General features: G+C 33.2%; 2 protein-coding genes across 2 annotated transcripts in view; both read right to left on the bottom strand.

The window, feature by feature from the left end:
• Nucleotides 1-1,638: 1,638 nt before the first annotated feature.
• Nucleotides 1,639-3,844, bottom strand: LOC117116078 (testis-specific serine/threonine-protein kinase 3-like). Its single transcript, XM_033260021.1, has one exon. The coding sequence runs from the start codon at nucleotides 3,681-3,683 to the stop codon at nucleotides 2,805-2,807; it is 879 nt and encodes a 292-aa protein (XP_033115912.1). The 5' UTR covers nucleotides 3,684-3,844; the 3' UTR covers nucleotides 1,639-2,804.
• Nucleotides 3,845-7,392: 3,548 nt separating this feature from the next.
• The window catches only part of LOC117116076 (acyl-CoA-binding domain-containing protein 4-like), a 31,594-nt gene continuing 21,334 nt past the window's right edge, over nucleotides 7,393-17,652 (bottom strand). Inside the window, exon 13 of the mRNA XM_033260019.1 lies at nucleotides 7,393-8,248. Coding sequence (XP_033115910.1) covers nucleotides 8,064-8,248 — 185 coding nt within the window. The 3' untranslated portion in view covers nucleotides 7,393-8,063. The remainder of the gene's footprint in view (nucleotides 8,249-17,652) is intronic.

Below are 17,652 nucleotides of genomic sequence, written 5' to 3'. Positions count from 1 at the left end.
GTTCCTATATAGTCTGCTGCCCTCTTTGTGTTGGTTCCTTCAAGAGTAGTTACAGTGCTGTATCCATAGAGTTTATAGAAGACCAGTGTGACCACTGCTTGGGATTTATTCCAAGGTCTTGGGATTTTTATGACACCTTGGGTTCTTGGGATTTTTAGAATGATATGGAATTTTCAATTTGTTTCCGTCAAGAAGTGAACAAATAGGCTGATAATGACCATATAAAACCACAGTTGACAGTTCAGAAGGGGCTGTTGTTCAAAATAAAAGACCCATTGAAAGCTTTGTACTTTTTTCAATTCTTTCTGATAGACTATTGTTTGAAGTCATTTTCATCATTTTTCAAATATAATAAGGTCATTTTTAAGTTTAATCTCTTCGATATGTGTCCCATTGGCAGATACAGTGTTTTCTTTAGTTCATAGAGCTGAAGTTGAGCAAAAATATTGCACCTAGATGCCAGGAAATCTTGCAATTAACGTCTCATATTTCGCAAATGATTTTCATTGTTTTAATTTGACAATTAGAAGTTCAATAAAATTCATCAAAAATACTTTACTCTTCTCACCAGATTACACCTCCCGAAAAAAGAAGTTAAAAATCAACGCCAATACAATTGCCCTGTCATTTTATGTAGGTATATGATTTTAATTTATGTAAGACATTGCTACCATTACCCTCCAACTTCAGAAAATGGTACACAGTTGAATTAAAACGAACGAGTACAGTGTAATTGGTCTCGAAAATCCAGACACTTCGTTATACAGTACAGATTACAGTCAGTATAATTTGCTCCTTTTAGGGGCGTTGAGCAGTACACATCCAGAAGGCTTTAAAATTGGACTTCTAAATGAAATTTTATGTATATATACTAATATTTTGCGAATCTGAGTCTAAAAATTACAAAGGTTGCTTTGAAAATACTCAAAGCAATCTTCGTATTTTTTAGACTCAATCTTAGGAATTTTTTATTTTTCCCAGTGGTCACGCTGTACAAGACTACATACAGTATCTTAAGTTTATAGCAGCAGCTTTGAACAAAATTACATCCGGATACACTTTATCCCTTTCACATGCCTGTTGGTTTTTTCTGCGGAATAACAATACACTTCTGTAGTATGACAGACTTTTAACTGTACAGTGAAAAGTCCTTGATTCTATAGAGGCAGTAAGCAAGACCCCATCCACGATACTTTTGCGAGGCTTTCAGGTTGAAACACAAGCTGTAGGGGACTGTAATTCAGTGGCGTATTTACGGGATGCACGCCTCTCCAAAAAAATCATTGTGAAGTAGTTAAAAATCACCTTATTTTGCGAGTTACCGCCCCTCAACTGATCATCGAGCCGCACTTCACGCCCCCACTTGCAAGACTTCTAGATACTGTATACCACTGCAGTAATTTTGAAACGCGTCATTAATTGTGCTTACAGTACTGTAAATACTTTTGTATACTGTATTGATTTTGCAGCACAGACTACAATATACCGTAATTCGACTATCTGTTTGGAATTCCTTGAAAGTAAATCCGCTTTTATCACAACACAGTTATGTAGAGGATTAGTGGTTTACGTATACAGTACTGTACATACATATATACTGTACTACTACTTTACAAAAACACTTGTTGACAAATAAAATAAAGATTTATGTCAAATTTATTCTTCCTCTTAGGAATAACAATTTACAACAAAAACAATGACATTTTTAATGAAACAAGGCATGAAAATACTGTAAATTAAGTGTTTATAGGTGTCCACAATCTTCTTTATACCACAAATCTAAGTATAAGAGTACAGTATGTGTTTATATAGTACGTGGTCATTAACCAGGATTTATTAACCAATTAAATTTGATTGTACAGTACTCTGAATATAAAAAAGGATGTCAAATTATAGAGTCATATGGAGTAGCTCCATGATTATGAGTCATTGAAATTCATCCTTAAATATCTTCCTGGTAGAGTAACTGCAAACGTCACCAAAATTAATTAATGATAACAATTATTAACTGTAAAATTGAACAAATTTAATATTCAATACAGTCCTATATAGTTAAATCAAGACTATGTAAATTGTTCTTAGAACAAACATTATATATAACAAAAATATAAACTCTATATACCCTTATTAAAACATTTTAACAGAAAACTGAATTTAAATAAAATAAACTTTAACAACCATGTCCTAAGAAACCAGGAAGTATCTTTGTTTAAAACTCAATGCATAGATTTTAAGTTGAACCAATACTGTCTGGTTCATCATCTATTAAATGAACGTTTGTTAACGTCTGAAATTTGTTTGGCATAGGATCAATTCTTTGTAGATATTTTGATTTTGGAAAAATTGATTTACTGTATTCAATTGTTCAGAGTCTTTTACCTTGTCAATAAACTATGGGAATATTATATCAAAAACATATGTCAGTAGGCCTATATGTTACATAAATTATATATACAGTAATGTAAATGTTTACTGTAAGCTTATCTGATCTTCTTAGGTAGAAATATCTTCTAGGCTTAAAGTGAGAAATAAAAAAAATACTTTATTTTATTTAAATAAGTAGTGTTGCGTAAAAGGGGAAACCTGGTTATTATATTGCACACATTACCAACCGAGTTCATCCTCTTTACTGTCAAATCATAACATGCAATCATTGAACATTTGATAAATTATGTTATACCTGGAATTGAAATTGCTATATAGGGCCTAGGGCTAGCATAGTTAAAGTAGTCCTAAGGCATCTTTGTAATTGCATGCGGATTCAATTAATGTTCATAAAGGTGTTACAGACTTAATATAAAATATCATTGCATCCATTCAGAATTGCGAATGTTACAAATGTTTGTCCTTTCCTCAACATCAATTGTCAACATGGACTTCATCAATTCCTTCACCTCAGATGACAAATTGCACGAGTCTGGAAATGTAACACCTTCTTTTTGTTCTTTCATTAACTTTGGAATACTTTCAGTATTAAATGGTCGATGACCAACTAACATTATGTAGAGAATAACACCTATGCTCCAAATATCTGCAACCCGTGGATCATAATCGTCCTGTCGCAGAACTTCTGGTGCAATGTATTCTAATGTCCCGCAAAATGTGCTGCATTTATCACCAGATTTACAGTTTCTTGCAAAACTAAAGTCTGATAGTTTCACATGATTGTTTTGGTCTAGAAGTATATTTTCACACTTCAAATCTCTGTGCGCTATACCCTCTTCATGAAAGTATTCGACAACCTCGAGAATCTCCTTAAAAGTCCGCCGAGCCCCCTTTTCTGTCTCAGGACCAAACAGTTCAATTCGTGCAAGGAGGTCCCCGTGAACAGCTTTCTCCATCACAATGTAAATGTGTGCATCACATTCTATGACCGATAAAACTTCAATCACTCGTTCATGCTTTACTTTCCGGATGATTTCAAGTTCATTCGGAAGGTACTTTTTCATGTACCTACCGGGAGCATCTTTTAGACTAATAATCTTGATTGCTATCTGTCTATTGTGTAAATTCGACCAACCATCCTTAACCTTTGAGTAGGCACCCTCGCCGATGGTCTTGCCAACTTCGAATCCCTGATTCAACAGCACCTTTTCAATGTTGACGACTGCCGCAGCGGTATGTACCTCTTGTTTGGATTTCTTCGAGCATTTTTTTGAAGTTGTAGTATTACCTCCAGTCATTTTGCAACAGTAGTAGATGTAATAATATAAATTTACTTTCAGAGATAAAGATCAGAATTGCTTCAGTTTAGCCTAGTAGTTTAATTATTATTAAGTAGACAGGCTATATGTATGTACAAGTAGTAGTACCACAATCTATCTCGTGAATGTGGCGCAAATAAAATCGCAAGGAGTTGTAAATTCATTCACATTGAATTCGACGAACGTCATTGGTTGACTAGCCATGAAATATCTATTGATTGGTCAATGCCAAGGTGAAATCACTGAAGCATGAGATGAAGGGCGGGGACTAGTTAGGCATGTGAGGTTTTCATGAAGTGCACGATGGAAAATTCCACTGCTGTTTGTAGATAACTAGCTCAACCTGTACCAGAGCCGTAGATAGAGAGAGTTTGGCCAACTTGGCGCATGGGCGCCATGTTGTCACCAAACAGCGTGCGCGCGTATAGCTTTATAACATTTTATAAAACACTGATGCTGCATAAACTTTCTTTCATTATTCTGTTCATGAGGCCAATTCAATTATGGGATTTTAACATATCATTGTAAATATCATATATAATCATATTTACCTAACTTTGGAATTAATTAATCAGTGACGTGCTGTATTATTTCGAGAAGATAAAGTGAGGACGATTCTTTATTTTTTTTTCGTTACGATTATCTTTTTGTTTTGAAAGTCTATCATCTAGGCCTAGGCCTCTATACCTAGTTGCTAGCAGCCTCCTCTGAGGCTCCTAAGAGTAAGAGGCAACACTGCAGAGGAGAAAGGTTTGTGCAGACAGAGTAGGTTTGTGAATCGTAGGCGATAATATGTTAATTTCGTCTGTAAATGAATGATAAAAATATTAATAACATGAAAGTTTTATAATTGTATCTAGGCCTTTAGACCTATGACTTCGTAAACTTTAATTTATGAAATAATATATGCTGGTCATCTGCAAACCAATACAAATAAATAGCCTAGGCCTATTTGTAAATTGTAATCTAAACAATAAATCAAAGTTGAAGAATTATTGCATTGAGAGAAATTTTTGTACATATGCCTAATCATTCATAATCAAGAAGCTAGGCCTTGTAAGTCAAATAGCAGCATTCTCCATACTTTGTTTATAATATTAGTGAGTTATAATATTATCATTATTAATATTACTGAATTATTATTTATTATTATTTTTTATTATTTATTATTATTCATTGAAATTTTGATTTGTAATTTGTAAAACATTTAAACGTTTTGATTTAAAATATGTATTAAAACAATCAATATATTATAATACAGTTTAGGCATATCTTTAAAATATATTTTTATCTATAAAATCTTTATTTGCACAATTAATTGATTTGTAAAGCACAATTGGGCATGTTTGCATAGCACAGGACTCCTTGGACAAGTTTTCGCTTTTATTGGAGGATTCAATTATTATTTTTAATTATAATTTAAGCTACCTTTGACTGATTCTTCATGTAGCTTTCTGGATAGTTATATAATTTAACAGCAAAGTGCAACATTGCATCTTTTTATAAATCATTGCTGCTTGAAAATCCTTCCTTTTTTTTTTTACTACATCGTAATTAAGCCGATTTAAGTACTACCTTACGGTGTTCGGCCGAAGAAGTACCGAAATTTAGGCCTGTCTAGGCCTAGGCCTAGTAGTAGTAGGTGGATATATATTACCGCGAAGTGGGGCGGGCGGTGGTACATGCCTTATAATTTACTACGTGGATAGCTAGATTTTTCGATCGCCATGCAAAGTTAAAATAAAATCCCAAATCTTCCTCCTTTTTGGAATTTAAGGAAATTAATACATTTTTGTTTCTTTGTTGGATCGATTGCAGCAACCCCAAGCCCAACATAACGGTATTTCACATTATAATTATTTATAGCATTAATCAATCATCTATAATATTACTGCTAACTTCCTACCCTATCGCGTTGGTGACAACATGGCCGGTGTAAGTCACGTGATTGAAACCGAGTTGGCCAAACTCTCTCTATCTACGGCTCTGACCTGTACCATCTGTTGCCGCCCGCGTACTCGCGTAATGTGTAGCATGGCCTATACAGTAACATGATTATAGAAATGAATCATATGATTGAAATAATCCCAGTAGTTTTCATCTTCATAATGGTTATACTAAAAAGAACAAATTCAATCGTTTATACTATATTGGCTGTAGGAATCATAATCCAAGCAGCGTGGAGGATGAAGTCATTAGCTCCATGCTCCAAATGAGAGTACTGTAAAGAAATGGAAAATTCCAAATTAAAGGTCAGATGTATGGATGTACTATCTGGCAGTAGGATCTAAAGTCTTTGCCTAGGGTAATACAAAATTCCTGCTGGACATAGGCCTACAAATAACAGTGTCATGTATTTTTTTTTTTCAAAATACAGATGAACTTCACAGATGGTGCAATCGTACTACCTTAAAATAATTGTTCGTTTCAGTATTGTGTTTCTGTTGATATATTATTTTTATCATTATGAAAATAGGGATTTCCAGGCACTTAGAGGCCCATTTAATTCTCAATCAAAATGTTCGCACCTCAGCCCCACCATGGTGTGGACTCCCACGCACTCCCTAACGCCAAATCGTGCATTCGCCTCAGATACTCTTCATGATGACTCTGTATTCCAGTCTTTCATCATCCGTTTCTTTAGCACAGATTCTATCACCATGTGGTTCTTGAAACTTTCCATGACCTTGACCTTTCACCCCAAAATTTAATTACATCTTTCTCAGACCATGGTATCATTCCAATGAACATTTTGATGATCCATTCGTTTTTGCATAAGCTTACTAAAAGACAGACAAAAGGCCTCCAAATAACCTCTATGGGGCAGATATAAAAAGATGTTACAATACTTTGTCTATCCAGATAACTATTTTGAGGTGCAGCATGCCACAACATATGGTAAAGGTAAAGCTAAAAACAGAATGTAAATACGACAAAATATTTTTATCCTCCTCATCATCATCACATCGATCATCATCAGCCTCTCTTTTTAATACCTCCATGCTTATATCATCACAGCAAAATCATCATTATCCTTCAGCTATTCATAGTTCTGAACATCATTCATACATACACACCAAAGCTCACACATTTGGCATTCGAAGGTCTGTCTCACACTCACGCTTAAGGACCAAATCTCACGCATAATGTTGTCTATAATACAAAATATATGTAGCTCTCTCTCTCTCTCTAAATATCATCATCTACAGAACTGTACTTAAAATAGGATTGATTTTGTTATTAAATATTTGAACACAAATAGTGCTGCACTGCACCAGGGTTAAGTTGGCTTTCTATTTTAAGTAAGCCAGACACACCCTAGGGGAGCAATTTTTGGAACAAAAGCCTCACTAACATTAGATTCAGTGCAATTGTCTTGTCACTTGTTGCTTGTATAATGCTTTTCCTTTTAGTTACAAAGCACTTTAAGTTTTTCCCTGGTCATTGGGCCCACATGCTTAAGTGTTGCTGCCATATTGGCGCAGTAACAGGCAACCCCACCAGGTACCCATTTATACTTCTGGGTGCAGAGAAGCAATGAAGACAAAGTGCCTTGCTCAAGGACACAAGCGAAATGCACAGCGAGGGATTAAAACCCAGACCTTGAGGTTGGGAAACCAAACCATTCCCGCTGCGCCAAACTGCTTTTTTTGGTTAAAATACAACTGAAACTATGACATGAAGCAAGTACTTATGATCAAAGCTGATCCTTTGTTGTTTAATGTTCCATTTCTGCTAACACAACTGCAAATTATATACAAATAAATATAACAAACACAGAAATCACAAATTTAAAATTACAAATTCCTAATTAAAAATTATTGTAAAAAACATTGATAGGAGCAACACTGCCCCTATGTTTTTTTTATGTTGTCATTCACAAATAATCCACAGTAAAAATCACTGCATTCTTGAGAAACCATTAAAAAATATATAAATTTAAAATATAACAATTCAACAACTGAAAATGGGCCCTACTGCAGAAAAAATACAAATACAAATTCTCAATTAAAAATTATTGTAAAAACTACTGAATAAGATAGGAGCAACACTGGCCCTATGTTTTTTTATGTTATTATTCACAAATAATCCACAGTAAAAATCATGGCATCAATAAATAGGAATCCAATTCAGCAATTTAAGACAACAGGCCTTACTACAGAAGAAATATAATTGTTCAATTGGGTAATATAAAATGTAATGCAGTTAAGTGTTAAATTTATATTATTGATATTTAATGCCAAAACAAATTATTTTAACTTTAAATTATGTACATAAATTACTTTTTTTAGATTTCAGAAATTGATTTATTTCGTAGAATGCATTGTATAGAATTTAGAGTCATGGTTTGGTAATGTTTCACATTTTGAAAATAAAAGTATCATTGAAGAAGTTATCTTCATTGTCACCACCTCCAAACATGATTACATCTGATAAATTTTCTTTGTCATTTTCATCTGCAAAATTGTAGCAACAGATTAAGGTGTGTCCGGCTTTAGGGACTGCTGGAACTGGGAGCTCAACTTGTGTCCACAAAAGGTCATCTATAAAAAAAGGTCAAATTATTATACATAGTAAGTACAAATATTATTTGGTAGACAAAAAAAACAAGGGGTTTACAATAAATTCACTCATGAATAACCACTACTCCGTATAGTGTTATGTAACATGTTATGCGGAAACGGAGACGAACCGATTGGTTCAGGCGACGATCGGACTACGTCTGAAGAGGGTCCAGACGGACCGAAAATTTGCGTCACATACAGTAAGTGTTGAATGTATATATATATATATATATATATATATGATTATATATGTTTTTACACTGCTGTCAGTACACCATACTTAGGGTCGAAATGGCTCCATTTCGTGTTAAATCTTGTATTACAATAAATTGTTATGTATTTTTATTAAGTCTATTGTTTACAGTTTGTATATTTACATCAATGTAAAATGCAATAATAGAGCCAGACATTTTTGTAAGTAAAGTAAAATTTAATAAATTAATCAATGAAAACAGCAGGAATAATTAAATAAAAAAGTTTCCAGATTCAGAAAATATAACTATGCCACTTCCTAACTGGACACACTCAATAGTTGGATCTTTTTGAGCTATGCCAAAGTTTCACAGATACAATCATTTAGATATTGTGCTGCATTATTTGGTGTTGAAAGTTTCAAACATGTAAATTTTGAGTTAGGCAATGTGTCATCCAGGATATTATAAACATTCCGTTGTTTCAATTTCTAGTCATGGAAGTTTCATACTGAGTACCAGCATGAGAGTCATATCCAAACTGTCAGACATACGCAACTACTTACAATACCTCTTTGATATGTCCGCACTGCAGACAGACCATACTCATGATCATAGCCAGGATTGTCATAATAATAATAATAATAATTAGCTTTATTTTAACATGGGAAAACTTGTTTCAACAAAAGTTGTTCTTCTACAAGTCCGTGAAGAAACAAACAAATTTTACAAAATGAAATTAATAAATTTGAAAGCAAGTCAAAAATAGTAGCATATGGCTACCATTTAGTTAACAACTTAAAGAAAACCAAAAATTACATTTATACAACAATTATTCTATATTGAAATGTCGACATTCTGTAACCAGGACCCTTAAAAAACCCCAGACCCCCCCCCCCAGAAACTCTACCACGGATATACCTCGCAACCCGGACATTTTGAGAACTTAAAAGCCTTGGTTACGAAATGTTCAGATTGCGAAGCACCCGTAGCACAGCGTCATGAAACATCCAGGTTACACAATATCTGCCACTCATCTACATGATAAAAAGATAAAATAAAAAATTACCAAAAAGGTACTTATTGAACTTAAATTAAAAATTAAACTTAAAATCAAAATCATTAGCTAATATACAGTGGTAAATAGAAATGCAATTTCACAATGAATGAACAAAAAGAGTTTTTTACATGGTAGCAATAAACATTTTTTTTAATATAATTGACATGGAACAGGGGGTGTAGTCTGTAAAAATGAACCAACTGGGGAAGGGCCTGTTGGGTCACAACTTTTGTATTGCAGCACATGTGCACGTAGGTATTTCATGTCAAAATGGAAAAGATTTAAGATTTTTCTCTTAAGTTTTATTACAGAATATCACAAATTACCAAAATGTAAAAAGCTAAAAAACAAGAACCCATATGCGTAGGCTCGGGAAGAGGGGGTACAGATGCATCCCCCATTGAAGCAAATTAGTTCCACTAAGTGTGTTAAAATACTAAAAATAACCATTACATTTTTACTGGAATAGGGATTTAATTTCGCATTCTGGAATTTAGTTCCACATTCTCATTTTGCACTCCTCCAGGCAGAATCTAGCCTGCACCACTTGAACTAGGTATTTGGCAAGCAAAACAATTAACAAATGAAATATGCTGGTTTAATATATTTGATTCCTGTTTGTCTTTCAATCATTTTCAAGTTATAAGTTGTCTTGGGTCGATTTTGTCCGGGTTGTTTTTGACCCAATTAATTATGTGTTATTTACAAATTATTGCAAATACTGTTGCAGGTATGATATTAATAAATGTAAACTCAATATATAGGCCCCAGATTGTTATTTAATAAGGTTAACATTAGCTGGTAGCTACAATTTCCTGAAGAACCACTTCCTGAATATGGAATGTTCTGTAATAATATACAGTACAGCTAAATATATATGGTGTTCAAGGTCATTAAATAATGTGACAAATTATTTTTCACATAGCATGATTTTCTATGGTGATCAGGAAGGTCATGTATGAACAAACTATGACAATACAGTGATCAGGATGGAAGGTCATATGTATGAACAAACTATGACAATAAAGCAAACTACTGTATGACAATAAAGCAAAGAGACCATTGTTAAGTTCAGATAGGTTTGTGTACAGCTAAACTACTGAAGTTTCAATAGAACAGCAATAAAACTTAAGTACTTAAGCACAGCCTAGCACACAAAAACCTACCTCCTTTGAAAGGGGCAGATCCAGGTATTTGAGGGGGCCCTGGGAGGGACTTTCACAGATGGAGGGTCTATACCACCTCAGCCCTACCATGGTTGGCATTCAGGTATGAAAATTTATGATTATGGCACCCCTAGGTGGCCAGAAATGGCACACCCAGACTTAAAATTTGAATATAATTTTCTTTGTTCTCCATTTTTTGAAAATTTTGAAAAATTTAAAGGGGGAAGGGGAGGGAGGTGGTGGCCAGCTGCCTCTTCCCCCTAAATCTGCCACTGCATTATATCAGTACAATATATTTTATGATAGTGTAGTATAACAACTCATAAAATATATAATGCATATGAATATAATATACAAATCTATATAATTTGAAAATGTTAAAAGTCACACACTTCTTTACGGCATAGGATTCATGCATATGACAAGAGTGGAAGATAAGTATGAAATTTAATCAATTGCTTAAAATGGTAATTTTATAAATTGTTTTTATATTTCCCACACCTGTTCAGTGTGTAAATACTATATTTACTACCATCTGGGGGTACCATATTCAGCATTTTATCGCCCCAGCCCTGGCGAGGTACGAGGTGGTGTCAAATTTCTTCTTTGTCTCACAAATTTTTTCATAACCTTGCCAGTTGTAAGAGTTGGAGACAAATTTAATAAAATGCCACGCACACACTTATTTTTGTTTTGTTTTATGTCTCCTGTAATTTATAGGTCCTTAAAGCTTTTTTTAAATTTTTATTTGACTGCTTGACACTACTATTTCAATGTGTTTATCTTGGTCAGTTTTCACACTAATTATCAGCAGAGCTCTTAGTCATTATAAGATACTAAAACAAATGCAAGATTTTCTTTTGAATTATCATGCAATTATAAGTACAGATCTCCCTCTAAGTAAAGACCCCTCCAATTAAAGACCATCTCCAATTAAAAACCACGTTTCTGTGGTCCCAAATTAACAAATGTCTTTTGTTTTTATTTATTGTAGTTAGAGACCAAAGCTACGAAGACCTTGGATACCCCGGTCACAAAAGTTGTCTTTAATTAGAGGGAGACCTGTGCCACAAATTTGATTGTATTATGTATTTTTCAACCATCTTTATATTATTTTTGTTTGATATTTAAAAAATGTTCTCCACTTGTTTTCTTCCCCCTACACTTTCTCATTTTTCCTACCCTTTTTTATTTCCGCTTAGCCCTCAATTTAATGCTAACAATTGAACAGGTCGCAACAAGCATACCCAGGACTGAAACTCCCAACATGGCCCCACTGCTAGCATCAGCTCACCTACTCTCGACCAATCAGAATGCAGAAGCACTTGACATAAACAAGCATTCTTCTCAAACATAAAGTTTGATTTCTACCCTCAGACAATACAGCTTTCAGATCATAGACCTTTATTACCAAGGTCTGGTGTTCAACAGGGTCGTTTACTTTGAAATACATACATCTTTACATTTAGGCTTGCTAAAGGACCTTTACAACCAATATAAGTTTCTATTCCAAAGCAATGCATAATATTATACTTTTTCAAATACCCATATTTTATTATAGTCATAAAGATGATCAATAGGCTTGGATGGACACCTCTATCAAGAGACACAAAAACATTACACTGATCCTCCTTTTCAAAACTATCAATAAAATCATTTATATGGCCTTTTCTTGGTCCCACCTGAGTCTCAACATCTAAATTGATTAACAGCTTAAACATTAACTGCAACACAATATGTTACATCAATCACAACCGATACATACAGAAACTTGCTCTTTCCAAGAACAATCACACATTGGAATATGCTTGAACCTTTACCTCCAAGTTAATAAATAATGATTCTTCTTTACTAAACCATCAATAAACAAATTTACAGAGCCTTCCCGTTGGTCTCACATGAGCCTCAACAAAGTAGATTAACATTAGCAACAAAACATTAGCTGCAAACACTAGATATATACAGCAACATAGATTGGACATGCTCTTGACAATTCTATTGCTAATCTTCTAACTTAAATTTAATACAGCAATTACTTAAGATTATTTTATTTTTATTTGTTTATATTTTTATTATAAGCTTATTATATTAGCATATTTTTTCATGACTCAGATTAAATCCAACTTGTATAATTACACAATTCTTTATCTTTCCTCAACTTCAACTAAGCAATAATACTATTAATCCATGTAGCAAATGGGGCTTCCCCCCACAGGGATTCTAGGCAGACCTCCCTCCCACTCTTTTCTTCCATTGCTCACACTACCCCAGCCAAAACATAAATTCCCTTCCCTCCTCCAAGTCATTGATATGTACTTGTATATAGATGGCAATATAATAGAATTTAGTCAAGTCTACTTAGAAAAAAAAAATACATGGAAGGCGAGTGGTCAAGTGGTATAACAGGGGCACCGCTAACTACAGTCAGAACATCAGCACTGGTTCCAGCCACTCCTTTCTCAGGGTTCAGTTGGTAGAACCAAGTCTTCTTGGAGGACTTAAAATGGAGGCCCAGTGTAACTATTTGGCTCTTGTGCACTTTAATGAACCCATGGCATCTTTCTGAAGAGTAGGGGTTACCCCAATGCTATGGTTCATTTCAGACCGTCGTTGACGGTACAATGATATGAACACATAGCTACTATAAGTGCCTCCTTGTGGCTGCTAGGTAGTCACGGACCACTCCCATAAGCAATTCAGCACAATGATGCTGCAAGTTATGGGTTATTCTCATACCTTTACCTTTACCTTATATACAATAAAAACATAAAACCAAGAGCAGGAAGGAATTATATCAATAATAAATCATGCTTCCAAAGTTCTTAGAGTGTACTATAAGCTTTGTTTCCATAGAGATCATAATAATGCAATAGACTCTTTGACATTCTAATTGGTTAGATTTAATTTATAGACAAACTTTGCGTTTACTGTCATTAATATTCTTTTGAGCTCACTAATGGTACAATTATTAGTATACATTATTGGATGGGGTGAAACTCACATCAAGTAAGGTAATTAGACTCCGCATATCCTGCAGAGAATAAGTAATTTGTATAAATACTGAAGCCATGTTCAATACCAGCACCAGATTTCAAAAGAACGAACAACTGCTTTTGATAACATAACCACTAGCCATATTTTTCAGTAGTATTGGATACACATCCAATCTTGAAATGAGGTGGGATAGGGGTATGACGGTGGAGTTGGGGGATTGATGATTAAGTGAGAGGGGTACTAGTAGAAGAAGGTGAATATGAGGTGATTTTTAGGTACTTGAGCGTGATTTTTCTGCTTCAGACATTATCGTTGGGGGGTACCTGGGGGTGCAAGCATGTTTGGGAGGATGTTCCCACTCCAGCACACACCCCAAGATATGTCACTGAATGACCAGTACTAACTGTTTACTTAACATTTCATCAATCGATTACCATTTATTTTTAACTTGCATTCTATTCTGGTTATATAACCCAAATTTGATGTTTACTAAATTTAACATGCATTACTTCCTATTTACATAAACCCAAAAATTTGATACGTTTTTGAACAATTGTGTCCGTTAGAATGATTTTGTTTTTATAACATGCTAGAACAAACAGGCTTGTGGAGTATATATTTTTTTTGTTAGCCAATCTTTGTTGGCATATTAATTTTCGACAATAAGTGACTAGCATACTGGTACCAAGTGTCATTTAATATCATAAAATATTACAACACAACAACAGTTCACTTCTGATCGCTGTACTGCGTAATAAAACTTGATATTGTAGAGACCTGGTTATTTTTTTCTATACTATAATTAGCATTTCAAGGCTCACAGCAATACAATGCTTAACTGAACACAAATACACTGAAGTCCAAGAGTATACAGTGCGTATCTAAGTAACATCATTCCTGGTGGCAATTCTACACTTTAACACTGTCAGGCGATTGTTGAAGTTTGAATAAAGCCCTGTCCAGGCTACCAAATTTTATTTGACAAAAACATGTGACTTGCCTAAATATGGTCATGATGACATCACATCATGACCATAAATAGGCATATCATGACTATATATGGGCATACAACAGTTTTTTGTCACATAGTATTTGATAATTGGAACAGAGTTTAAGTTTTAATGTTGGTTTAGACAGATTAATGAAGAAGAGTCTACAGTATGCCAACATGTTTGAACAGACAAAATGCAAAATTATTTTCTCCTGGTAATAGGCACCAAAAATGCTGAAAATACCCATAAAAAGAAATAACAGAACAATCTCAAAAGTAATTTCACAGTGATTCTATTTTGAATGTTATTGTGGCAAAATAAGACAAACAATGTTAGTGTAATGTAGTGTAAGTGTAATGTTTTTTTAAGGCTCTACCTAGGTTATGATCTATTATGGGAACAAAACACCATTGGAATGCTATTGAAATGTTTTTTTTAACAGCATTCCAATTTATATCAAATCTAGGGAAAAAACATACGGTATCTTATTTCAACTTCACTTGACAGAAGGGATTTTAGTTTAGGGAAATATTGTAATACAGTATTAGTACGGGTTCTGAACATTATCAGTTAACTCAAGGGGAAGGGCTCTATATATGATGGGATATTGCAAGTGAGGGTGCATTGTCTAAAGTGAAAGATGTCACAAGTGGTAAAGAGGATCGAGAATAGGGTTCTGGATTTGGTTCTGGGGTAAACCAAGCTCCTAAGGACTCAAAACAGAAGAGGAAAATACTGTATGGTAGAAAGATAGATACTTACTGTTATATAAATTATACTTGATACATTTTTAAATGTTTGTATTACTAATGTTTTTCATATTTTAAATGGAATTTCTTATCGTTTTAACATTTTCTTTATCTTGTGACAACTAGGATATGAACATCTAATAAAAGATTAATTTTAAAGAAAAATGCTAATCTCAAAGTGCGTAGGAGAACCAGCAATATCAATTATAATATTCTACCAATCTATACTCCATCCCTGGAAATGTAGCCATGACAACAATGACATCACAACTTCAATCCTTAATCTATACCAATCAATAGGCATGTCAAATAATCAATACTAAACACAGCCAGCAGTTCAATAAACACAATTTACAATTCAATATTATTCATAGAATATACTAACAAACTGTTGTATTTCTATTAGATTTAAAATCTTCTTTTTTACCTAATTTAAATATTTACGTACTTCAAGTATCAAAATGCACGCCATTGTGACGGGTTTTGAATCCTAACACGATTCATGCATTTCGATACTTGGAGTATGTATTGTACTATATTATCTGAGACGAATCAGTGTACCTTTCGGTTAAATTTTTACATATTTTAAAATTATTTTGTAGATTAATAAATAACTTTGAAATATATATATATAATATATATATATATATACACATACAAATATATACATACACACATATATATATATATACATACATACATATATATATATACATACATATTTACAATTCAATATTATTCATAGAATATACTAACAAACTGTTGTATTTCTATTAGATTTAAAATCTTCTTTTTTACCTAATTTAAATATTTACGTACTTCAAGTATCAAAATGCACGCCATTGTGACGGGTTTTGAATCCTAACACGATTCATGCATTTCGATACTTGGAGTATGTATTGTACTATATTATCTGAGACGAATCAGTGTACCTTTCGGTTAAATTTTTACATATTTTTAAATTATTTTGTAGATTATACAATAACTTTGAAATATATATATATATAATATATATATATATACATACACATACAAATATATACATTCACACATATATATATATACATACATATATATATATATATATATATATACATACATATATACATACATACATATATATATACATATATATATACATATATATATACATACATACATACATACATACATACATACATACATACATACATACATACATACATACATACATACATACATACATACATACATACATATATATATAAGCAATATTGTAAAATGGGGTGTAAAATAGACTAGTAATAAAAGTGATTTTGTTTGAAGTTTAATTTAAGACCCACAACATCAAAGATATGAATAAATTATTCAGGATTTCTTAGTATACTGTAATATGCAAGATATTATTCTTGTTAATAGAATTAGTATTACTTACAATATACAATGTCGCACATCCAATCAGGATGATTTTTCCCAACAGGTATGTCAGCTTATGACGTAACACGAAAGGTCACAGATCATAAGTACAGTATTACTAATTGGATTTTTAACATGAACTTTTATCTTAGCATCTAATTATTCCAGAATAACTTCCAACATACCAACCATAGCTGACAATAATGTTGTGCCTACCAAATTTTATATGTTGTTAGTGATGAGCTAAAAGCAATTTAACTTCTTTACTTTGTATACATGTAGCTGATTCTGTTTGAGTTATAGTAAATTTTTGCTGAAGTTGCCCCGACCAACATTTGTTGTATTGAACCTATTGTAAATGTGCATTGGTCGAATAAATAAATTAAATGAATTATGTATATGCAAGTTTTTCGCATTTAATAAAAAATTACCAATTGCTTCACCAATCAATAGTCTAAGGGGATTTCTGATAAATGTTTTGCATCTAATTTGCATAAATAACAATGGCTGTCAAAATTTCCAATTATCTGGAAGCTCAACTTTATCACTTGCATTAAACAATCATACACAAAAGATGCTCTACATACCCCAAGTCCTATTATGAGGCTTAGTGCATAGAATTACATCTAGTCATGAGAGGGAAAAAACCATCACTGACTGGATTTGAATCCAGGACCCTGGGAATCGATGGCAAGCACTACACGTACTAATGAAGTGAACGACCCTGCCCATGATGAGCTCCAGGATCCTTCTGACCCAGGAGGACAGTACCTGTAATGGTCCTGCCTTAGGTTACATGTTAATTGAACAATAAATAATAAAATAAAATAAATTAT

The sequence above is a fragment of the Anneissia japonica genome, unplaced genomic scaffold (assembly GCF_011630105.1).
Source record: "Anneissia japonica isolate Jap-2015-1 unplaced genomic scaffold, ASM1163010v1 scaffold287743_len2803612_cov181, whole genome shotgun sequence".
Taxonomy (NCBI): Eukaryota; Metazoa; Echinodermata; class Crinoidea; order Comatulida; family Comatulidae; genus Anneissia; species Anneissia japonica.
Note: the sequence above shows the minus strand (reverse complement) of the source record. Positions and strands in the feature narration are given on the sequence as shown.

What these genes read in the sequence shown, in the direction of transcription:
- LOC117116078 (XM_033260021.1), bottom strand. Translation starts at nt 3,683, where the DNA reads ATGACTGGAGGTAATACTACAACTTCAAAAAAATGCTCGAAGAAATCC.